Here is a 25,055-nt window from a genome sequence, read left to right on the forward strand (position 1 = left end):
TTCTCCCACAAAAATGAGCTGGACTCTGCGCTTCTTTCCCTGGCCTTCTAGTACTAGAAATCTGGAGTCACTTCTCAGACCTTTCACACAGGGACGTGCTGCAGGGTAGAAGGTGAAGGAGACATATTTGAAATGCCAGGGTGTCGATTCAGGCCGAGAGACTGGCTGCCGTGGTGAACTGAGCCCGGGCCCTTCTGCGAGGCTAGTGTGCCGCAGAGAATACTCACTCTGCCTTTTCCGTGTTCTATCCAGCAAGGAAAGAGTAGTGGTGATGACGTCTCTCAGGCTCAAAAGGATTTGCGTGGTTGCCACGGATGGTTGGGAACAGGGCCTGCGAGTGCCATCAGTGAGGCTCTTGCTGGGTCTCAAGCAAACAAAGGTGGTGTCCATGAGGGCTAAAGTGGAGGCCGTGCTGTCAGGGAGATAAATGGCTGAATGCATCACAACCAAGCTACCAGCACTCCATCTATACCAATGCATCCGCACCACTGTGTTGATCGTGCAGGGGGGGGGAGGTGGACATTAAAGCAAAACTATCACTGTTTTGCCAGGCATGTTGACAACACTCCAGTGCATCCCAGCATTTAGGAATTGGAGGCAAGAGGAGAGGGAGAGAGTTCAAGACTAACCTGATAGTAACATTCTGTCTCAGAAATCAAAAGCAAACAAAAATAAAAACCCACCCACACAAAAAAGATAAAAAACCCAAACCAAAAGACTCTGATAATGATATGTAATATATACATATTATATACATAAACACACACAGCAGTCTTAGAATTGGATTGCCTAAGCCTACTAGAGGTTAAGTTATTAAAATCTACATCATTCGGCTGGGAAGGTGGCTCAGCAGTAGAGCGCTTGCCTTGCATGCATGAGGCCCTGGGTTCGATTCCTCAGCACCACATAAGCAAAAAGAAAAAAACCAGAAGTGGCGCTGTGGCTCAAGTGGTAGAGCGCTAGCCTTGAGCTGAAGAGCTGAGGGACAGCGGCCAGGCCCAGAGTTCAGGCTCCACAACTGGACCCAAAATAAAATAAAATAAAATAAAATAAAATAAAATAAAATCTACATAATTCTTCATTTTGGATATGTCCCAATCCAGATAAAACATGCCATTAGTGTCAACTTTATATGTTTTTAGTAGCTAAATAGTATTTCCATCTTAGCCTACAATTAAATATAAAAAATGAAGTTTGTTTCATCAGAAAACAAATTCCTCCCCATTCTCGTGGCACTGTGCTGTGCGTCAACCGTGTTCATTCATGTTTGTGTTCAACACAGCCCTTGATCAGCACCAATCAATCATCCAACAGAATCTTGGATATCAGTTACAGGAAAATGAAAAGATGGCAGGAAAGTACTTTTAAACAGGTTTATTGAGGTTAAATTGGCATACCATAAAATACACAAGGTATACAAATCAAGCTTTCAACTCAGGCTTCATATGTTAGGCAGGTGATCTACTACTTGAGCCATATCTCCAGCCCCACATATTATAATAAATTCATGGTTTGTAACCAACACCATCCAATCCATTTTGCATAATTTTTGGTGTGTGTGTGTGTGTGTGTGTGTGTGTGTGTGTGTGTGTGTGTGTGTGTGTGTGTGTGTGTGTGTGTGTGTGCGTGTGTGTATGTGTGTGTGTGTGTCCTGGGGCTTGAACACAGGACCTAGGCTTTTCTAAGCTTTTCTGCTCAATGTTAGAGCTCTACCACTTGAGTTCCAGATCCACTTCCAGCTTTTTTGGTGGTTAATTGGAGATGAGAGTCTCACGGTCTTCCGTGGCCAGTCTGAATAGGAACTATGATCTTCAGATCTCAGACTCCTGAGCAGCTAGAATTACAGGTATGAGCCATTAGCACATGGCACAATTTTTGTTAGGAACTTGAAATCTCAAAGTCAAATTCATATTAACAAATGGCTGGCCCTCCTTTTCTTACCCATCATGCTTATCTGCTCACTATCTTGTCTCAGGTTTGGAAGGTGACTTGCTCCTGAAATGTAGACTCCTTTGAAAGTGTGGCTTTAAAATGTGGCATTTGGAAGCTGTTCTCCCAGGTGATCATGCGAAAGGAAAAGAGGGCAGGGACAGAGAAAAGGCAGGAAGAAAGTAATTTAATGTTCACTCTGTTTGAGACTTAGTCATTATTTCCTTTGGCAAGTGACTACGTTTGTTTCCCTGGGAAGAGGGGCTGGTGGGTAGTTGAAACCTTTTCTTTGACAATGCCATTCCTGCCTCCTCAGTAGCAGGAAATTCCAGGCAAAAAGGGATTGGCAGGCACGGGCTGTTTCAGCCGCCTGAGACCTGCTGAGACCTTCCAACTTACGGGGAAATTCAGCTGAAGACCCTCAGAGAACCTTCCATTAACCCTTTGTCTTAACCAGTCCTTTAAAAAATACTTTTAATTGTCCTTATAAAGGTGATATGCAGAGGGGTTCCAGTTCCGTAAGTCAGGTAATGAGTACATTGCTTTTTTGGATGATGTTACCCCTTCCCTTGGTCTCAGAACTGGTTCTTTTAGCACACTTACCTATATTCTACTTTGCTTAGAGAATACACAGATCAAATTACTTTGTGTCTTACAAAAATTTAGAATTATTGGCAACTTCATTGTTTGTTACTGAAAAGGAGGCCAACCTGGGTTCCTTTCTGAGATTGTCTCAGAAATAAAAACAACAACCACAGAACTCAAATTACTGTGAGCATTGCCAATGACTTCAGATATCAAAAGCATTTCTCGTGGAGTAAAAGTTTCAGTTACCACAAAGTGGAGCATGCCTTCCACCTATTAGAAGAAAGGTGACAGTGATCAGTAGATCCTTAGAATCTGCTAGAGTTACCTGGCACAGAGCCAATTATTGATGTAGAATTCTTGCCTTTGAGGAAGTGAGGTTGGCCATCCGGATGTCTAAAAAATTACTACAACGTAATATATGTGTTGAGAGAAATGTGTATAGTCACACACAGGTTGGGAAGGAGAATCAGTCTTGGTATTCTACCACTTAAGCCACAGCTCCACTTCTGGCTTCTTGCTGGTTAGTGATAAAAGTCTCACAGAGTTTTCTTCCCTGGCTGGTTTTGAACCTTGATCCCCAAGTTGAAGGAGGACAGGTAGAAGTGGGTGGAGGATAGATAGAAGGGTGAGGAGGCGAAGGCAGTTTGTGAATGGGCAGGGGAAAGAGAGAGAGAGAGAGAGAGAGAGAGAGAGAGAGAGAGAGCGCGAGAGAGAGCGCATGCACAATAGCTAGGGAAAGAAAGAGGAGTTGGGAGCCCGCCTCACCTGTGGCTCCTGTCTGTAATCCTGGCTCCTCAGTCTGCGATCAAAGGTCCATGGTTTAAAGCCAGCCAAAGCAGAGAAGTCTCTGAGACTCTTATCTCCAATTAACCAGCACAAAGCCAGAGGGGAGCTGTGAATCAAGGAGTAGTATTCTAGTTTTCAGCAAAGCTAAGGGACAGAGCCAAGGGCCTGAGCACCAGGGGAAAGGAAATGATGGACAAGTGAGGGTTGGGCCAAGAGCCGTCTCCTGCTGGCAAGCCCTTCCTGATGCGTAGGCCAGGAAGGGGAGCTGGCGAGAAGGGTAGTGTAGGCTGAGTTGGTGGGTGAGGAGGAGGAGGAGGGTTCAGGGGTGCCTGCCTTTTCCCCAAAGCTTGAAGAGCGTTTCAGCAGCTGGGAGGAGGATGGAGGAAGGCCTGCGAAGACTGGAGGAGCAGAATCTAGCATCTTCTAGAGCAGTGGCAGAACTTAAAACCTTGGCGACTTGTTTGAGATGCACGTTGTCTAACTCCACCAAAGACCAGCTAAGTCACACACGGTTGGCGTGGGATCGGCGCCTGGCCCTCGTGAGGCTGGGGTAGGACGGATGCCAGCTCAGGGCAGCGCCACTGCCCACAGAAAAGTCACAAGTCGGTTGCACTGTGTTGGAAAAGAAGAGCTCGAACTGAAAGCGAACGTGTGGAGCTGGGCACAGGCCTGTAACTCCAGCACTCAGGAGGCAGAGCAGGAGGATCTCAAGTTCAGGACTAGCCTGAGCTATATAGCAAGAGCTGTTGAAGGAAACAGGAGAGAGGGAAATGAAAGGAAGGGCAGGCAAGAGAAAAGAGGAGGGGACAGAAGTAAAGGGAAGAGGAGGAAGGAGGGACTCAGGGAGACGGAGATACGGAGTCCTGAATGAGACATACTTGAAGCTAGAGTGGACAGAGACTAAACACACAGTGAAATAAGAGCCTGTGTGTTCATCCTGTGTGAGGGTCTCAGGCTTGGCAGCTGGGGGCGGAGGCGTGGCCAAGGCAGTGCTGCTGTTCAGCCTGGTTGTTCTGAGCACAGGTCAGACAGGGCACTGATGGCGTTGGAGGGACTTCAGGGGGCTGGTGCTGATGGTGGCTTCTCGAATCAACCAGAACAAGGAGGGCAGACAATTTCAAGGGGGATGAAGCCAGTCAGTGGACTGGACAGAAAGGCCAGGTGGTATGCTGGCGGAGATGGTGGTTCAGACAGGTCCTGTGCTCATGCCTGCAATCCCAGCCGCTGTAGGGTGTGAACATGATGCATATGTAAAAATCACCAACACTGCCATTGACAGTCTGAATAAACAAATTAGGGGAAAAAATCCTTGCTGCTCACAAGACTGAGATCTGGAGTATTGCAGTTTAAAGCCAGCCCAGACAGAAAAGTCTGCCCTACACCACACTCCAGTTAACCAGTAAGAAGCTGAGCTGGAGGCATGGCCACCCCAGAAATCAAGCTGCGTGAACGCTAGGCCTTGAGTTCAGGCCACAGTTAAAAAGCAAAATCCCAGAAACTTGTTTCTCCCTCAGACTCAGTATCATCAAGCTATAAAACCTCTATTTGAAGATATATATATATGTGTGTGTGTGTATATATATATATACATATATATATATAGAGAGAGAGAGTTGTTTTATCCTCCTAGAATATTAGAGTGAACCCTTGCTATCTCTCTTAATTGTTCTTAATATAAGACTGTTAAAAGATCATAAAATGTGTGATTAAAAAAGACCTATAAAAGTAGAATTGCATTTTCTGCCACCAGACAATGCTAAAGTATTCCCCATGGACATTCTACAGTGATTCAGACAATCCTTTGTAAAAATAGATTGAATGTAACAGCCCATTTTCCTAGGGATATTAGCCATGATTGGTGTACAAGGCTTTATTTGAGGGACATCTTTCTCGATCATCCGCTTACATTTTTCTTTGGTTAGTCTACCCCTTACTGTAAGCTTGACTTCCTTACTGTCCTGCTATGTGTCTGGTACCTGCCGAGTTAGCTGGACACATTTCTCTTGCTTTGATTTTCCAGTTTTTTTCTTTTCCTCCCTCCCTCCCTTCCTTTCCATATGTCCATGTCCAGTACTGGGGCTTGAGCTAAGGACCTTGTGCTTGAACTTGGCTTTCCTACTCAAGGCTGTTGTGCTACCACTGAGTCATAGCTACACTTCCAAAGTTTTGGTGTTTGATTGGAGATAAGAGCCTTCTAGACGTTTTTGCTTGGGCTGGCTTTGAACCATGGTCCTCAGATCTTAGTCTCTTGAGTAGCTAGGATTAAGCCATATATAATTTTATATAAATATGAAGAGGCATGTAGGCATTGCACCTTTGTGTTTCTCTTCTAAGAGTATCTTCTTTTGGTTTCACTGTGTGTGAGTATCTAGGATCCTGTGTAATTTTTCATATCCCAGTGTATGTTAGGTCTAATTTCTGCATATCAGAGAGAATATGCAAGAAAGGCTGTGTCTTAAAAAGAAGAAGGAAAAGAATAGCACACAAAAGACCATTTCTGTACAAATACCGTAATATCCTCCTTTCTTGTGGATGCGTGAAATTCCATGTGTTTCCTGTGTAGATTGTTTTAGCTTTCGTCCTATGAGGCTTCTTCACCATAGCCACTTTTCCTTCTTCTTCTGAAGACTGGAATCAAGTTTCTTGTCATACTCCTGAGCCATTTCCCCCGTGTTTCTACTGAGTTTTGCTCATCCAGGGTTCCTAATTCAATCCATGTAAAACATTAAGGGTATAGCTAATGGTAGCATTTAAATAGAGAACTTGATGCAGTGTTTTTAACCAGAAATATAAGATCATTTTCAAATTCTTCATTTAAAAAAATGTGTAAATCCATGCAATGAGTCTTAACTATAATGTAGTGGGAACATGTCTGTGTAGGAAGGCCTGATCCATTTAAATTAGAACACTTGTCAGCCAGCTGTGCTGCAACCTGGTCGCGGTGGTCAGTTTATAAAGAACGAGACGCGGTGGTCAGTTTATAAAGAACGAGAATGCTCAGCAAACCCGACGAGCCAACTTAGGGCTTACATCTGTAATCTTAGCTACTTATGAGGCTGAGATCTGTGGATTGCGGTTCCAAAGTAAGTCTGTGCGACTCTTATTTCCAATTAACTATCAGAAAGCTGGAAGTGAAGCTGTAGCTCAAAGTGGCAGAGTGCCAGCCTTGAACAAAAAAGCTAAGAGTCGGTGCCCAGGCCCTGAGTTCAAGCCCCAGTACCAGCACAAAATAAATATGTAATATAATTACCAGAAGAATGAACTAGGTAGTTGGAGGAATGTATGTGACTTGAGAGAGTAGATTGTTTTATCAGTTATTCAACAAGCATGGGCTATGCTCATTGGAAATCTCATTAAAATCCAGGCTCTTTTTTTGAGTGGTTAATTGGAGAGAAGAGTTTCATGGGGACTTTTCTGCCCCAGATCCTTTGACCTGTGATCCTCAGATCTCAGCCTCCTGAGTAGGAGTACAGGAGCAAACCACCAGCACCCGGTAAGTCTCTTAGTTTTGACCGCCAGAAAACCAGAAGTGGAGCTGTGACTCAAACTAGTAGAGAGCTAGCTTTGAGCTGAAAAGCTCAAAGACAGAGCCCTGTGTTCAAGCCCCACAACCAACAAAAATACAAAGCTTTTGTTCTGGTACCAGGTTGTGAATGAAAGTCCTCTCTCACTCACTCTGCTTTCTCAATTGGTGCTCTACCATGTCAGCAATGCCTCCAGCCCAGCTTTTTGTTGTTCATTTTGGAGATAGAGTCTCAACAGACTGTTCTGCCTGGGCTTGCCTGGAACGGCTGTCATCCACAGCTTAGCCTGCTGAGTAGCAGATTGTGTGAGTATTCAACCACATTAAGCTTATAAATACAGTAGAACAATATATACTTCAAAAGATTAAAAGCATTACAAGAAAACTCAGTAAGGAAGCACAATACTGTAATCTGTGTAGGACAGCACTGTAGCATGCATGTACCGTCAATACATATTTGGGAAATGAATGACTCCATTGGTGAATCAGTGAAGCCATAAGGACATTAGTTTGGAGCTAGAGACCTAGATTTCCAGTACGTGTCCCCTTCACTTCTGAGACTATTTACGCAGGTGACTAAGCCTTTCTGAGATCCAAATTCCTCATCTATGGAAATTGAATAGTGATAACGTCTCATAGCATTGCGATCATTAAATATAATCACGAGCCTGACACAGAGGACACATTAAATACATATTCTTGCCATTATTGTTATAAGCCACATGAAAATTGCTGTATTCAGTAGATGAAAGTTGTCCATAATTAGGGCTTGGGAATGTGACTTAGTGGTAGAGTGCTCGCCTAACATGCATGAAGCCTTGGGTTCGATTCCTTAGTACCACATACACAGAAAAAGCTCGAAGTGGCAGTGTGGCTCAAGTGGTAAGGCACTAGCCTTGAACAAAAGAAGCTCAGGGACAGTGCCCAGGCTCTGAGTTCAAGCCCAAGACTGGCAGAACACACACATACCCACCCACACACACACACCAAAAATTGTCCATAATTAATCTAATTCAACCTAGCACTATTAAATCACATAAAATCATTCCATTATTTTATAGGGGGGAAAAAAAGACAACTTCAGCCCTGCTTAAGGAGATGTCATGAACTGAGACCTGAAGTAGGAGTCGGCCAGTTGAAAGGAAGTGGGCAGAAAGGGTCTTTCTAATAATAGAGCTGTGTATGTACCTACTTGGCTACAGGTGAGCTAGGGTAGCACCACTGGAATAACACCAGTAGTGTTAGGTGGATAAGCTGGGCCTTTCTGGCTATCGTAAACTAAAGTCAAAGACATAGTCTACTGGCCTAGAGCTGTGCATCTTTATCCATAAAAAATGTTTGAGCCAATGTATGTATATTTAATAGTAAGCTTTATTCCTGTTCTGTGAATCCACACATTAGACATTTAAAAAGATAGACTTCTGGGGCTGGGAAGGTAGCTCAGTGGTAGAGTGCTTGCCTTGCATGCATGAGGCCCTGGGTTCGATTCCTCAGCACCACATAAGCAGAAAAAGCTGGAAGTGGTGCTGTGGCTCAAGTGGTAGAGCACTAGCCTTGAGCTGAAGAGCTGAGGGACAGCGCCCAGGCCCAGAGTTTAGGCTCCATGACCAGCAAAAAAACAAAAGATAGACTTCTTTGTTTTGTAATTAGAAATAGAAGTACTGATTTCTTTTTCTTGAATCACAATGATGTGACATAACTCCATGTGTCGTCCACAACTCTATGAAAAAAATCCACTGAGCATTGACAGAAGTTTTCTAATGCTTCCTAATAATGTTGCTTTGAAACCTGCTTCCTAGAAAGGAAGGAAAACCACTCTGGAAGGCCATCCTTGCACCTGGCCCACCGTGGGCTCTGCAGAGAAGGCTGGACGGAAGATGGGTTCATGAACCAGAGCTAGAAACACGGATGAAAGGAATCGAGGTGACTGAAAGCCACCTGACCCCACCCCGCCGGTAGGAGGGACTCCCCAGAGCTTCAAATGAAAGAACACTTCACCAAACGCCATAAGAAAATAGCAAACACCCAAGAAGGACAGAACGGGTTGATTTGAAAAGGAGTTGAGGATGAAATGAGAAAGTCGTTAAACTAGACCTAGTTAATACTTTTCTCCCTATTGGGTTTGGGAGCCACCAGGTCATCTTTACGTGGCTGGACGATAGGAGGGGTATTAGATATATATATATCTATGGCATGATCTCGTTTATATTTTGACCACAGCTGGAGCAGAAGTAACATCCCGTGGATCAGATGGCCACACATTCCATTCTGTCTTTGGCAGTCTCTATAAAGTGTGTCAACTAATTAACTAGCTCCTCTCAAGGTACTGACTCAGTTTACAATTTCACATTGCGGGGCAGTGATGGGTCAGAAACCATCTTCACTACCAGATACTAAGCCCTGGGAGCTCAGGACCATGTCTGTTTGGCAAACAAAACAACACAAAAACAAAAACCCCAAAACCCAAAGAATGATGCTGGTGCTTAGTAAAAGATAATGTTTTTATATAAACAGATAATCCAGAAACATACACAGCATATGCATTGATATTAGAATAACTCAAAATCAGAGTTGAGTTTCCACTTCCTACGGTTTTACACTATATAATATATCTGTCTTTTTAACCACATCACCAGTGATGATATTCTTCTGGACATACATGCCTACAATCCCAGCATTGGACAAGCAGAGAGACAGAAAATTTTGAGCTCGAGGACAGCTTGAGCAACAAAACTCTAGTCTCACCAGATTACCTTGTCTCTGTGTACACATTCTTCCTTTGCAGCATTTAATGCTAAGTGCTGGATTTATAAAACGGTCACGAAAGCCCAGTGAATGAGTAGCCCATGTTTGTTCAAGGTGCATGCTTAGTGCAGTTTTCATGAGGTCTGGCTATCCTCACAAGCGAGCACCGGTGTCCTAAGCACCTGAAGAAGGATTTGTGGTGCTCTGGGTTCTTGAGAAGCCCGTGTGGTTTATTGTACAGATACCCGGGGCCTTTCTTAGATCGTCTGCTTGCTTGTTTTTTCCGAGCATTTCGTAGCTAACCTCCCTCGTGAAGCTGGGACGGCGTGCAGAGAAGTGGAGGAGACAAGCTGTGGGCTGGGTGAGCTGGTCCTTGGCGTTCCCGGGGGAGGGGATGGCATCGTGGCCCACTTCCTGCCGCAGGAGCTATTGATTTTTCTCCCTCCCGAGCTTCGCACACCTCTGAAAGCAGCTACAGCAGGAAGCAGCCCTTCCTGGCGAAAGAGGGGGAACTGGCAGGTGAACTTTGTCATCCTCGCCCCCCTTAACAATAAAACCCAGGCCTTGCAGAGCAAACATGGGTGGGACAGAAAAGGGGGCTTGCAGGACTGCTGGCAAACCTCTTTGCATGTGTGACTTGGAGGTTCCTTCTAGTTCAGAGCAATCCTGATGGGTGTGTGTGTGTGTGTGTGTGTGTGTGTGTGTGTGTGTGTGTGTGTGTGTGTGTGTGTGTGTGTGTGTGTGTGTGTGTGTGTGTGTGTGTGTGTGTGTGTGTGTGTGTGTGTGTGTGTGTGTGTGTGTGTGTTGAAAGGAGAATGGAAGACCCTGAGCTGGTGAGAGAGCTCTGTGCAGCTCGCGTGGAAGGTTATAGCCAAGTCGTCTCATCCAAGTGTTCAAGAAGATGTTCTGTTCCTGTTATAATTGGCTGCCGGGTAGGTTTGGGCCTAACTAGAATGCCAGCGTTCGATTTCGCCGTGTCCTCGGCGGAGACGTGTCACCGTTTATCCTTGCTTTAGTGACAATTTTCGAAAATGGAAACTCGTGGGAAATCATTACAGTGTTTATATGTCTCCCCTGTCGGCCGGCGTTATTCTGTGATATTTTCCCAGTGTTTTCTGCCGCATGACGGCGGCTCACGGAGGTTACAGCGGAACAAGTCCCTCTGTAATTTGGTGACTGCATTTTACTTCCCGGAGAAGAAAAGATGACTGACAATTAAGTATTTGGGATGTCACCGAAGGAGCATGTGCAACTAATCAATGGCGTCCTTTGGGAACGTGATTTTATGAAGCTGATAAGGTGGAAAAATTGGGATTTTTGTGATTTGTGTTACATGATGATAATTACACCTTTTCAATAAAAAAGACATTTCTCTCAGAGTAAACATCAAGTTTGGAGAGCTGATGTGGTAGCCTTGCTGTTGTTTTTCTACCCTATTCAGGCCATTTTGTCTTTGTTTTTGTTTTTGGGCAAATGTTTTTTTATAGGAGATTTTTTTCCTAGTTATTTTTTAGAGTAATATTTCTGAAGGAAGAGCTGATCTTCTTTAAGGATAGTCATTTATACTTACAAAAGTGAAAAGTACTGTAAAAAGAAAACTGTCTTTTGCCTTTTACAAAGTGCATTGAGTCCTAGCTACTCAGGAAGCTGAAATCTGAGGATTACAGTTCAAAGCCAGCCCCAAGTAGAAAAGTCAGTGAGACTTTTATCTCCAATTAACTAGCTAAAAGCCAGAAGTGGGTTACCAGTCTTAAATGAAACAGCTGAGGGACAGCATCCAAACCCTGAATTCAAGCTCCAGTGCTGGCACTAAATACAAAAAGAAAAAAGAAAGCACAATTCTTTGAAGTCTGAAGTCGTAATATGAATTATGTCACATATCACAGTTACTTAACTCCATGTCTTAAGACATTAATAATCTTGGTGTCTATTCCACATATATTTCTAAGTGCTAATCTGCGTGGAACTTGTATTGATGCACTTTACTACTCATCTGTAGCATCACGTCTGCCAGGGGCTAAAGGCCCACATCATGTAGTTACTTCGCCGCCTCCTCCCGTGCCTGACCCACTTTGGCCAGTTTATTGTTCAATGAGGGAGATTTCTTTCCTGCTAGTTGAGACAGTTCCGTTTTTTTTTTTTTTTCCTTCTCTTTTCATGCTAGAGTGAGTCTTGAACACAGGGCTTTGGCCCTGTCCCTTAGCTTTTTTACTCAAGGCTGGCACTCTACTAGTTGAACCACACTTCCGCTTTTGGATTCTGGCTGGTTAATTAGAGAGGAAGCTCACGGATTTGCCGGCCTGAGATGGCTTTGAACTGTGCTCTTCAGCTGTCAACCTCTTGAGTAGCTAGAGTTACGGATGTGGTCGCCAGCCTGTGGAGCTCAGTCTTCTTGTTCTAGCACCATGGAACGGGTTTTGTGTCCATTTCCTCCCTCCTCCACAGAGCACGCAGTTAACAAGGGCTCTTCTTTCCCGCAACCCTTTGCTGCCTCATTCCATGCTTGGCACTCACTAGCAGAGGCCTCTTTTTAGCTGTTTTCATTGTTACCCCCTGGCTCTTCCTCAATTATTTTTTCCTTTGGTTTGTTTGAGATGGGGCCTCTCTGGGTAGCCCAGACTGGCGTTGAACTCGCGATCCTTCCACCACAGCCTATCAACTGTCAGGACTGTCCGTGTCCAGCACAGGCCCATATCCTCACATTTGTTCTACGTTGTGTTTGCCAATAGTGAGGCTTTGCACTCAGCTTTCTTGCTCGTGACTGGTACTTAATCACTTGAGCCACATCTCCACCTCTGGCTTTTGGCTGGTTAATCGGAGAGCATATTCTCTCAAATTTGCTTCCTGGGCTGGCCTAGATCCTTAGAGCTCAGCCTCCTGAATAGCCAGGATTATAGGCTTTAGCCACCAGCCCTTGGCTAACGGGTATATATATTTTTAGTTATATGTAGAAGACACAGAACATGGCAGCGTGGAGAGGAACTCATTTCTTGAACTGGGGAAGCAGTAGATTGGAGTCTGTCAGGCAGATTGTGTTCCATCCTGTTTCATCGTCGGCCACAGCCCAGTGCGGAGAGCATTAATGAACCCTAATTGGGAGGCAGCACACTCTCCAGCAGGGGAAGAGAGCTGCGGGAGCAAGGCAGGCCTGTCCCTCGGGAAGCTGGCACACAGCGCAGATTCGCCTGTGTCCGGTTCCAGGCCCGAGCAGGGTGCCCAGCAGTATGCCTGTCTGGGCTGAGCGAAAAGCAGGTGTTCTCCCACGACGGCCAGAGGTCTGGGAACATCTGTTCTAAAAGCCCAATCACATGCGTAACTGCCTTGCTCAGCAAATAAAGGGCCGGGAGCCTGTGCACTGGCTAGATAATAGTCCGAACGTCCACAGAGGATGAAATTGGTTGTTGGGATCTGATAGAACAAAAATTCTCCAAGGAAAGAGCATGGACGTGTTTTGAATGCTGGTTGTGTGGCAGAGACGCTCGGAGCCGTCGCCTTTCATCTCTCCCAAGTCTCCTGAAAGCAGACCGAGGACAGATCTAAACCAGGCCTGGCTCTGAAGCCCAGCTCGGTACACCACACTGCTTCTAAAGAACGAAGATGAGTAACACCGAAGACGAAAGACAAACAGTCGGAAATAATGGGAAAGGATAATTTGGCATTCAGAAATATAAGAACTAAGAACTTATCTGCGGCTTAAAGCTAGGTGACTTAAGCCAGACCAGGGTCCTTAGTACCGAGAGTAAGCTGGGGTGCAGCTCTGAGCAGGCTTTGAGGGGAGGGGGGGTCCCTCTTCACCTAAAGCTTTTCAAGAAACGAAGAAGATGTAAGTGGATCTCTGTGAGGCTCCTGAGTGAGCTCATGTGTTTAAGAACCGAAAGATTGGGTTGAACTAATTTAATTCCTTTTTGCATTTCTGTACTAATTAATGACAGTTGTTTCACTTGTACATATTATATTAAATTAGGTAAATTCTGCCCTATTACCCTACATCTCTGTTTGGATTTAAGCATTAATTCTTTTCATACAAGCTGTCTTAACAGAGTTTAGAAAATATTCCTGCCCCACATAACTGAAGGCTTAACTAACCTCTCCTCCCCACGGTGTTGCTTTCTTTAGAGCTCTTAAATCCTCAAGAACGGTTTGGTCCTGATTTTCTGGAAAATATTAATTGAGAATATTCAAGGAACAAAAGCAAAGGCTCCAAGTTTCTGGAGTTTTCAGTGTTGCCTTGGCCAGAATGTCTTAACTCCAACAATGTGATCATCTGTTTGGAGAGCACAGAGGCTGAGCGGATTAATTCCCCGTCCCCATGTTGCAGTGTAAACAGCTTTTTGCCTGTCTTTTGTCATTAATGATCATGCTATAGATGTAGCCAGTGCATTGCAAGCCAATCTGTCAAGGCAAATAAACAATTCACCTTGTTAAAATTCCCTAAATCTTGCATTAATAAAACCAAAGTAACCCCTGAACACTCGAGACATGTCTTGCTCCATACTGCTGTGATGGATGGCATGTCTTAAGATCCTGGAAATTAAGTAGTTCAGGTCATTAAAAGTGTCCCACACTTGTTATTGATTTAATTTATTTTAAAAAGGTGGGGGTGGAGATGAGATGGTGGCACCCTCCCTCATTTCTTTTTGAAATCTGAAAGCTACCACTTGTAAAGATAATTAAAACTACGGCTCAGGCCACCAGCTCAGTACTTGTCACAGCATGTAAGCATTATTGTTCAGTAGGTATTGCATTGTCTTCCTAAGTAGAGAGCTAGAAACCGGTCAGTAACCATTGCCTCTTGTATCATTGCAAAACTTGCTTGGAGATGCATATACATCATGATTTCTAGAACTTCTGAGTTCTAGCCACTAAAATAATGACCTGGGCACTCAAAAAAATTCCGTTGGGGGGAAGTAGCAGATGCGTTCAAAGGCTTCGAAGGAACTTAACTGAAATAGTATAAAAATAAGTCTTTGGACAGAGGATGGGCTTTACCCTCACCTTAATTTTATGAACTTTTTACTTGTTCACGATCAAGGACCAGAGTACCTATTCTCTATTTATGGGTGGGTGGAATCATTCAGGAATGGTGCAGTATTTTGAGTCTGCTACTCTAGGTCACCTTAACTGGTGTGAGCTTACTTGCCTTTCACAAGGCTCCTTCCCCTCCTCCGCTCTACTGCCTCTGATCCCTGCACCATTCCAGTGCTTCATATGATAGATGTCTAGCGAGTACTTGTAAGTACTTTGTTAATAAGAAGTAGAATTCCCAATCACAATTCTTCTCTTTTATTTCTTACTCTTCTGAGGTGACGGTGCACCAGGAGGAATGGAGCTAGGCCCAGGCAGTCCTGTCTCGAGGGACTAAGCAGCACTGTGATTGGGCATTGGTGTAGCAAGTCCCACCCACAAAGGCCTACTAGAACTGACAGCTCGGGTCATCCCCGACTCTGTGTACACCTCAGGGTGTGGCTGGGTAGCGGGTTCCACCACCTCATGAGAAATGAGGCAGTTCAAGATGTGAAGAGGGCTGGAAACAAGCGCGCGTGTCCAATGATGTGTGCGCGCGATTTGGCCTGCTTTTCATCGTCTTCTGTTCTGTGTCTTCGCATCAGCTTGCATGGTTGGTCCTGACATGTCACCACCTCCTTCCATGGTTTCTTTTTAAAAATCTTCAAATGGTTGGACAGAGGAGTTACAGGTTAACCTGCCCATTGTGTATGCGCAGTACACCTTGATCCGCCATCCTTGTGTTAGTCTCCCCTGCATTTCCCCATCCATCGCCTTCAGGCTCCTAATTCTGTTTTCTTGCGTGTGCGTGGACTGTTGACTGTCGTCATCGTAATACTCGGTGTAATTGCCCGCTTCCCTTCCTCTCAGGTGTTTTTGTTTTTGTTTGTTTTGTGGCAGTATTTGAACCCAGGGCCTCCCAGTCTTGCTTGCTTTGCTGAAGGCTGGCACGCTACCACTTAAGCCTTGCCTCCACCTCTGGCATTTGGCTGGCTAATTGGAGATAGAGTTTCTCCGAGTTGTTTGCCTGGGATGGCTTCTAACTGCAGATTCTCAGATTTCAGCTTCCTAAATAGCTAGGATTATAAGAAGGAGCTCCGTTCATTGTTCTTTAAGAACATGTTCTACTGGGAAACAGTTACTCAGGGTGAGTTAGCAAAAGAGTCTTGTTCATTCCAGAGCCTATCACACAATCTTTGGTGCTTTTTGGCCAGTCTGAGTTTAAAAAAAAAAAAGTGGGGACGAGGGAGGGAGAGGTGGCAAATTTGTTAGTAGGCCACACTTGCTGACAGATTCTTTTCAAGTATATGTGAAAACAGACACTTCTGTTTTCCATCCATTTCTTTCCGAAAATTGTTATCATTTAGACCTTGGAGTACTGACTTGTTTATGTCATTATTCCAGCTAATTAGCAGAGTGCGCATGCGCTCTCTCTCTCTCTCTCTCTCTCTCTCTCTCTCTCTCTGTCTTTCTCTGTCTCTGTCTCTCTGTCTCTGTCTCTCTGTCTTTCTATCTCTCTCTGTCTCTGTCTCTCTGTCTGTCTCTGTCTCTGTCTGTCTCTCTGTCTCTCTGTCTCTCTGTGTCTCTCTGTCTCTGTGTCTCTCTGTCTCTGTCTCTGTCTCTGTCTCTGTCTCTCTCTCTCTCTCTCTCTCTCTCTTTGCCAGTCCTGGGGCTCAGGACCTGGGAACTATCCCTGAGCTTCTTCTACTCAAGGCTAGCACTCTGCCACTTGCGCCACACTTCTGGCTTTATCTTGTTATGTGGTATTAAGGAATGGAACCCAGGGCTTCATGCATGCTAGGCAAGTACTCTACCACTTAGCCACATTCCAAGCCCTAGCAGAGTTCTTTAAATGGAAAAACTGGATTTTTTAAAATGATATACCCTGATTTACAGTTAGCAGTAAAATTGTAGAGCTGTCCACAAGGCAATGTCATCTGATCTTAGACCAAAATAGGTGATATAGCTAAGGAGGTAAACTCAGTCTTCCAGTTAGAAAAAATTATTTCCTGACTGTCTCTTGTGAAAAGCTGTGTATACTAGGCCACGTTATCATTTTGTGAGGGAAATTTGATCTACACATCTTGGCAGTAGAATTAACATGTATTAAAATACTCACTCTGGGTTAGGATCTTCGTTCAGATACGAACCATTTTTACCTGGTTCTCCCGTCTCATCTGTAAGCCAGCATTTCAAGGGTTGAAGGTGTTGTATCAAAGCTGGTTGAAGGAATGAATGAATGAAGTACAGTGTCTGCTGATGCTGCATGGCAGTGTCAGTCCAGATTCTTGGGGAGACATAGGTATAACACCTCCATTGGTGAGGAGAGCTGTTGCTGGTAAGGACTTTGATGGACACTTACGACTTTTGGATAAAATTCCTTTGATTGATTGCCTAGCAACCTTGATTTCAGTTTCTAATTCTGTGTTCTTCTTTCACAGGCTGTCATTTTAGAAAATGAAGAACTTCCCAAACTCTTTCTTGATTTCCTCAACGTCAGACACTTGCCCTCTCTACCAAAGGCCGAAAGTTGTGGGTGAGAACTACTGTCTCTGTCTTGGATCTGTAGCGTAGGTCGCTGTGGGATAGTGATTAGCCTAGCAAGTATCTCATCATGGTCCCCGCAGGGCCCCAGTCTTGGTTGGGTCGCACTTGCTTGCCTCCACTTAGAGTCTGAAGAATTTTCCCCCCAAGTCCTTATCTCCATCCTACAGCCAGCCGGCTAAGGCTCTGTAAGTCATGCTTGTCATAAGGACCTTCCAAGTTGCCCAGAGAGCTGTTCCCTGGAGGAAACCGAGTCTAGATAGCCTATTTAGGAATAGTTTGTTTACCTGTAGATATGTCCGCCAAGCCTGCAACTCCCTGGCTAACATATTTGTATCATTCTAAAGCTAAAATCACCCTTCAGATTCTTTTATCCAACTCCTTTCATTTCATGGTTACACAGAGACACAAGAATTACTCACCCTTCCCCAGATCTTTTCCCTTGTAGCCGGGCAGACCCGTGCCTTGCACTGCGTGAGCCCTCCTCCACCTCTGACATGTAGCTTGTCTCGCAAACATGGAAGCTCTGGACGCAGACCCCAGTCCCTGCCACCAGAGAGCCAGGCCTCACTACCACAGCAGCTGGAAAAAGCTCCCTGGAAGCATTAACTCTGCTGGGCGCTGGTGGTTCACACCTATAATCCCAGCTACTCAGGAGGAGCCCATGTGAGGACTTGAGGTTGGAAGCCAGCCCAGGCAGGAAAGTCTGCGAGACTCCAGTTAACAACCAGAAAACCAGAAGTGGAGCTGTGGCTCCAAGTGGTAGAGCGCTAGCCTTGAGTAAAAGCGCTCAAGGAACAGCACCTAGGCCCTGAGTTTCAGCCCCAGGACAACCAAAAAAAAAAGAGTTAAGTCCGCAAGCAGCCCCTTACCCAGCTCCAAGCGCATGCCTGGGCAGGGCCAGCTGCCACAGGATTCACCCTCCTGCAGAATACAATCTGTCCAGGTGCCAGCAGCGGGGAAGGGCTTCACCCCGTCCCAGCCCCTCCCTACAGCTGTACATACTCAGCTGCATGCCCAAACCCCTAGTCATACTCCACGCTTGCCCCGCAGTCTATGCGGTCGGTGTCGAGGTGGGTGCATGTGTTCACTGGGAAGGTTGAGTATTTTAAGAAGAGACACCGACAGTGATGGCTTGTGAGTTTCTCCATTGCACAAAGTCAATCCAGATCATGAAACCTGAGGATTTTGAAGTGATCTTAAGGAAAATTGAAACGCAAGAATCTTCTAGTGTTGGATTTCTTGAGATGAGTCATCAACCTACTGATCCATAGTTTCAGACAATCTCACAGGCCTCCCCTCCCCCTCCCTCTCCCTGTTCCCTGCCCCCCCTCTCCCTCCTTCTCCCTCTCTTTCTCCCTCTCTCTCTTTCCTAATATTTTCCAATTCAGTGCTCTAAAAATCCTAGTAATTTTTTTCATTGTTGACACAAACATTGACCTAACTTACTAACTTGGTCTGTTTTTTTTTCCTCTTTTACAACAATTTTAGATCTTTTGATGAGACAGAATCAGAAGAGTCGAGGTAAGATTCGTTAGTCCTAGAGCTTTTTTTGTTTTTGTTTTGTTACCAAAAAAAATGCCCGTGACATGAATGTTGTTGGAAATTGGTTTTATGATTATAACCGCTTGATGAAGAAGTGAGGGGAGCATCCCATTATAATTACAGGTAGGCATGGTGTGCATGCTGTTTTCTGGGAGACCATACCCCAAGATCTCAGCATGAGTGCGTTAGAGGTTGTAGACCGTATCTGTGGGGCAGAGCTCCCTGAGCACAGGGAGATGATACCCTGAGGGCTGGTTTGCCACCCACTCTGGTAGATGTATTTGCTCCTCTTCACACACTCTGTGGTAGATGCATAAACCTTGGGCAGTTTGATCCCCTCAAAGCTAGTTTGTAGTGTTTTCTGTTTACCGTCGTCCCCTGATGCTGACATGCCTGTTCTTGACCTTTCCAGCAAACTGTCCCACCAGCCAGTGCTGCTGTTCCTCAGGGATCCATTCGTCTTGCCTGTAGCCAGCGGTAATCAAACCTGTCATCTGCTAACAGCTCTTTACTGATCTGACCCTGCACCACATAAACCACGTTTTTAATACAGGTCTAACAGAGTGACATTGGTCCAAGGTTTAATAATCTGCCAATAAACTAGTGCTCTTGGTGTAAGAGACATTTAGAATTTTAATTGGGGCCGGCCTTTCTAGAGGAAATGTAATTTTTCTTTCTCTCTCTGACCAGGCTATTTTGAATTAGAGTAGGAAGGGATCAGAGTGAAGGGGTATTTGTTTTCTTTGATATTTTGTGGTATTATTTGGGTCTCTGCTCATTTTTTTTGTTTTGTTTTGTTTTTATCAAGATAGCCAGACTCGGATCTTGTCTTTCTCCCAAACTGCATAGATGTGTCACAGTCATATTTCCACGTCCATTTAAACTATAGCATGCTACACGGTGGAGTCTATGATTTTTAGACGTTGTATATTTTAAACACAACTAATTGATTGAAGTATAACTGAGATCAATACGGTAGCCGGAGTCCTTTCTCCATTCCAATTCCCTAGAGTCCTTCTCAAAATGTTGACTTAGGCACATTTGCAGACATCATCTCATTTAATTTTCCCAGCAACCTTGAGAATAGGCAGGGGTGGCATTAGCACAGGCTGACTATGAACATGAGGGCCCAGGTAGGTGTGAGACCGGACCGGCGCGGGAACAGACCTTGTTGCCTGAATTCTCCTCTGTGCTTGGTGCCTGGTAAGTTTTCCGCCTTTGTTTCCGAGAGGCACTAAAACAGCATGCTGAATAGAAGGAGCCTCCAAAGCCGTTCCTTGTTTCTGACAGCAAAACTTCACCCCCAGAAAGAGACAAAACACTGCTGTGTGTCCACACCCACTCAGATCACCCGCTTTTCTGTCTTGGTTGTGACCAAGACTCCAGCCTTTCCCTTCCTAGCACCCTGGTGACAGAGCTGCCATCGCTATACAGAGTGTCATCTCAGTGGTTCTCCTGTAAGGTCTTGTCAGTGTGGAGTCGTTAGTTACCTCTCGCATGCGCTCAGCTGCCCATGTTTATCAGATATAATGTGATTCTGCCTAGCAATGCTAATGCTGTATGTAGTAAATACTCACAAAGCAACCTAGGCAGCTGCAGTAGGCAGCTGGGTTTTTGGTGGTGGTGGTGGTGGTTTGTTTTTTCTTTTGTCTTTTGGTGCCAGTCTTGGAGCTTGAGTTTAGGGCCTGGGTACTATCCCTAAGCTCCTTTTGCTCAAAGCTGGTGCTCTACCACTTGAGCCACAGTGCCACTTCTGACTTTTTCTGAATAGTTCACTGGAGATAAGAGTGTCACAGATGTTTCTGCCTGGGCTGGTTTCAAACTATGACCCTCAGCTCTCAGCCTCCTGAGTAGCTAGGGTTGCAGGTGTGAGCCGCCAGTGCCAGGCATTAGGCAGTATTTTTATAAAGTATTTATACGATCTTTGTTTTTTTTAGTGTGTGTGTGTGTGTGTGTGTGTGTGTGTGTGTGTGTGTGTGTGTGTGTGTGTGTGTGTGTGTGTGTGTGTGTGTGTGTGTGTGTGTGTGTGTGTGTGTGTGTGTGTGTGTGTGTGCTGCCAGATGGAGCCCTGTCCCTTAGCTCTGTGCTCAGAGCTGACACACTACCATTTGAGCTACACCTCCAACTTCTGGCTTTCTGGTAGCAACTTGCCAATATAGGTCTCATAGACTTTGCTGCCCTCACTGGCTTCAAACCATGATCCTCAGATCTCGGTTTCCTGGGACCACAGGTCTGAGCCACTGGAGCCTAGCTGATGGTTTTTCTTTCCCTCTCAATCTGGGTCTTCTTCCCCTCCCCTTGGAGGTGCAGGCCACATGCTCAGCACCCCCCGGGGGCTTCTCTCTTCCTACCGTTCATCACACCTAATCTATTGTTAGGTAACTTCTTTCATTCTTTTTTATTTTTTCCTTTTTGTCGATCATGGGACTTGAACTCTGGGCCTGGGTACTGTCCCTCAGCTCTTCAGCTCAAGGCTAGTGCTCTACCACTTGAGCCACAGCACTACTTCTGGTTTTCTGGTGGTTTATTGGAGAGAAGCGTCTGATGGACTTTCCTGCCCAGGCTGGCTTTGAACCGCGATCCTCAGATCTCAGCCTCCTGAGTAGCTAGGATGACAGGTGTGAGCCACCGGCGCCCAGCCTTCTTTCATTCTTAGAAGCCATCCACTTCCCTTTACCCTCCACCGTGATCTCCCTCGCGAGCTACTGCAGCTATGGGACTGACCTATATCCACTTAGAACTCGTGTGCGTGACAGCCAGTCATCATCTTTGCTCTTCTCTTCATGTCCAGGGAGGTGTGTTCAGGATATTTCCACCCACTTAACCCCTCTACCATTCTCCCTTTCTCCTTTACCCCTTCCTAAAATAGTTCCAACAGTTTTCATTGATCTATTTTCACACGTGAAGATGAACTGCTTGGATCATATTCCTCCTCATTCATTGCCGTGTTAGCACAGCCCCTTCTCTGGGGCCTGTTACTCAATGGAGCCTTCTACCTTGCCTGCCCCAACCCAAATCACTAACAGCTTGACTGAGATTCATTATGCTCTTTTCATATATAGCTGCATTGTTTTAATAATATATACCTTTTCTTTTTCCCTTTTGCTTCCCCTTCTCCTCTTAAATAATCCCATAATTTAACTGATGTTATATGTATATTCAGATAGATAAGCCATCTCACTTGGTTTAAATCCCTTCCGTAGTGTCGCAGGTGAAGCCAGGATTTCTGTTGTTTTAGGCATCTCTCGGCACCCTCTACGTTCCAGCCTCTTCACACGTGACTCTTCTTGCCTGTCTTCTGTTGGGGTCTCTGAATGTTCTCTTGCTTCTTCCTGCCTCATAGTTGCCTGAAGTCTTGCTGCCTTCCTAATGAGACTGAAGTCCTTAGTACTTGATACAACACAGTACTTATTCTATAGAGCATGATCAGTCCACTTATTTTTCTCTGCCTTACAGTACTGGTGTGCTCAGTTTCCTTACATAATTATTAAAGGAGCACGTATTTATGCTTGGCTTTAGCATAACTTGTAGCTGTGATTATGTATAGATTGAAATTTTAAAATGAAACATTTGACTGGGCACCAGTAGCTCATACCTATAATCATAACTACGCAGGAGGCTGAGATGGAAGGATCATGGTTTGAAGCCAGCCTGGGGCTCAAGTTGTAGAGTACCAGACTTGAGCAAGAAAGCTCAGGAACAGCTTCAGGCCCTGAGATCAAGCCTTGGTGCACACACACACACACACACACACGCACACACACACACACACACACACACACACACACACACACACACACACACACACCATTTAAACCAAGAAAGAGATTGGGTCTCATTTAATCAAAGCTGTTCATATTTCTCCTGCTCTGATACCCAGAATGTGACACTCAGTGCTCTGTAACTCTGGGTTTCCTTTGTAGTGCCGATAAAAACGGAGCTGATTTTCTAAGTTGAATAGGATAGCTTTTGATTGGAATTTGCCCTTTTAGGTTAAGAAGGCCGGCCTCCTCTTTCTGCTCTTTTATAGAGAGCAGAACCTTAACAGAACAAGTATACTCAAGACAATTTAGCCTCCACGCTGCTGTAAACCACAGTGGAAAAACTGCAGCCAAGTATTCCCAGTAGAAATCTGGGAATTCCTTCAAGTATACTGAGATTTTGTTAGAAATTGAATTGCCAGTGTAATCCATCTTCCTTGTGAGAAAACATTCAGATAAAGAGCTGGCCTAGCAGTGTTCACCATTAGAACATCCCTTAAATCAATAGGCTACAAATCTGGCCACACATTCCTGCAGTGCCTGGCGGGAGAGAGAGTGTCTCCAGCCCCAGATATGAGTGATGGAAAACTGGATGGCACACCCAGGGCCGGCTGTGAGGCCACGCCCACCCCAGGCGGTGGCGGTGGCCGTGGCCGTGGTGGTGGCCGTGGCTGTGGGCTGCTCTGGCTTTCTGTTTCAAGGCTGCAAAATACCGTTCTTTGATGGACACCCCTATGAAAAGCAGTGTTCCTTTTGTTTTGCAGACTTTCCAAATGTGGTTATCGAAGGAGTCCTCCACGGGGTCTTTTACCCCCATCCGCAGCCCAGGTAGAAGTCCTCCGTGGTACCAGGAGCCGAAGAGTTTCAGAGTCGTAGTCCAGAAAACCGGTATCTGCCAAATTCACTTGCACGGACCCAACTCGAGCTAGGGGAGAAATTCAGCCCCAGCCCCAGTAGTTCAGGGCAGGATGTCTCCATGCGAATGGCGCTTTTCAAAACAGAACCCAAGAGGTGGTTTGGACGCAGTGTTTGAAGCAGATGGCGGCTGCCCGCGTGAGCCCGCGTGTCCCACCCCGAAGCTGCGCTCTGCCTCCCAGCCGAAGCTCCTGCGTCTCGGGTGGAGCAGCGTTGCTGGCTTTTCTGTCCAGAGCTCGTTACTCACTACTCTGCCTTGCCACGAGTGGGAGCGTAAGCATCACGGGAGGCTCGCAGACACCATGGCCTAACCGTGAAGAAGGAGCCAGACTGGGAGTTCATGACTCTGACAGAATCCCGCCTTACAGAGCTCAGCCTGGGATGGCTTCCGCCGTCTGTGTACGCCGTTTGGAAAGGCATGGCCATGTTGGAAGTCTGAACCCACAGCAGTTTCCTCTACTGTGGGCGAGATGAGCATGACTGCAGACCGGCTGATGCTGTTGGTAGGTTTGCAGGGAGTCTGTCTACAAAACATGCACTTAGCCGGCGCTGGCGGCTCTGCCTGTAACCCTAAGCTACTCAGGAGGCTGAGGCCTCAGGATCCTGACTTGAAGCCAGCCTGGGACAGGAAAGATTGTGAGACTTTATCTCCAGTTAATGAGCAAAAGGCTGGAAGTGCAAGCGTGGCTCAAGGAGTAGAACATGAGCCTGGCGCAGAAAGGCCGAGGCCCTGCATTGAAGCCGAGGTGCGGCACAAACAAAAACACGGGGGAAACACACACCTTCCGACCCCAGGATCCCAGGTAGCCCTGCAGAGCGCCTGCCGTGCAGCCTCCACCCACGGGTGAGCATCTGCCCCCGGTGGCTTTGCTCCAGCATGTCTGGCCTTCCTCATTGGTTCCTTCCCATTCAGCTCATGAGCTGAGTGAAGTGTGGGTGACGCAATTCCACCGTCATGTTCTGAGTAGTACAAGAACAAAGCATAGGTCCTTCTGCATGGATGCGGTGCAGGTGGGCATTTCATTCAGAATTCTGTGGGAGTTCTCATAAGTTTCTGTGTAGGAGAAAATATTTAAAATCAAGCATAATAACTATTTCATGAATTTTTATTAGACTTCAGTGATACAGGTCGACCCCCTGCTGAAAACTTTTAAGGATATATTTTATGATAGATTATGTTATAGTACATATTGGAAATGAGCAAGAACTAAACAATCAAGTTCCATCAACCCCAAATAACTGAATAGTCATGTATCACAGATACTTTTTAAATGTTTTTATGTTACTGGCTATTTTGAGTTAAATAAAAACAGAAAGCAAGAAATATTTGAATTTGTCTTCTGTGCCTGGAACTTTATGCAACACAAACATAAAACCTCTCACTTCTTTCTAAGCATTTATTATTAGGCCAATAAATACTCATTGAATACTGGATGAGTTAGCAGCATAGTCCCATTTCCTGTGTGCGAATGTGTATCCCAGTAACAGAACTTGAACCCAGGGTTGAGCCACGCCTCCAGCCCAGTTTTGTTAGCTAATAGAAGATGGAGTGGCACTCCCAGAGTTAACTCGGGTCCTAATGCTCACTTGGCTTGCTCACTCACAGCTGGTGCTCTACCACTTGAGCCATACTGTTAGCATGGCTTTTTGCTCATTACTTGGTGAGACAGTCCCATGAGCTTTTCTGCCCAGGCTGGCTTTGAACTCAGATCCTC

The 25,055-nt window shown here is 45.5% G+C and overlaps 1 protein-coding gene across 4 annotated transcripts in view; it reads left to right on the forward strand.

The window, feature by feature from the left end:
* The window catches only part of LOC138819717 (sorting nexin-24), a 100,967-nt gene extending 76,312 nt beyond the window's left edge, over positions 1 to 24,655 (forward strand). For all 4 annotated transcript variants that reach the window (XM_070011258.1, XM_070011259.1, XM_070011257.1 and 1 more), the window contains 4 exons: positions 17,017 to 17,111; positions 18,611 to 18,643; positions 19,077 to 19,141; positions 23,190 to 24,655. In XM_070011258.1, coding sequence (XP_069867359.1) covers positions 17,017 to 17,111; positions 18,611 to 18,643; positions 19,077 to 19,141; positions 23,190 to 23,257 — 261 coding nt within the window. In that variant the 3' untranslated portion in view covers positions 23,258 to 24,655. The remainder of the gene's footprint in view (positions 1 to 17,016; positions 17,112 to 18,610; positions 18,644 to 19,076; positions 19,142 to 23,189) is intronic.
* The last annotated feature ends 400 nt before the right edge of the window (positions 24,656 to 25,055 follow it).

This window comes from Dipodomys merriami, unplaced genomic scaffold (genome assembly GCF_024711535.1).
Source record: "Dipodomys merriami isolate MVZ:Mamm:240054 unplaced genomic scaffold, mDipMer1.0.p SCAF_81, whole genome shotgun sequence".
NCBI lineage: Eukaryota > Metazoa > Chordata > Mammalia > Rodentia > Heteromyidae > Dipodomys > Dipodomys merriami.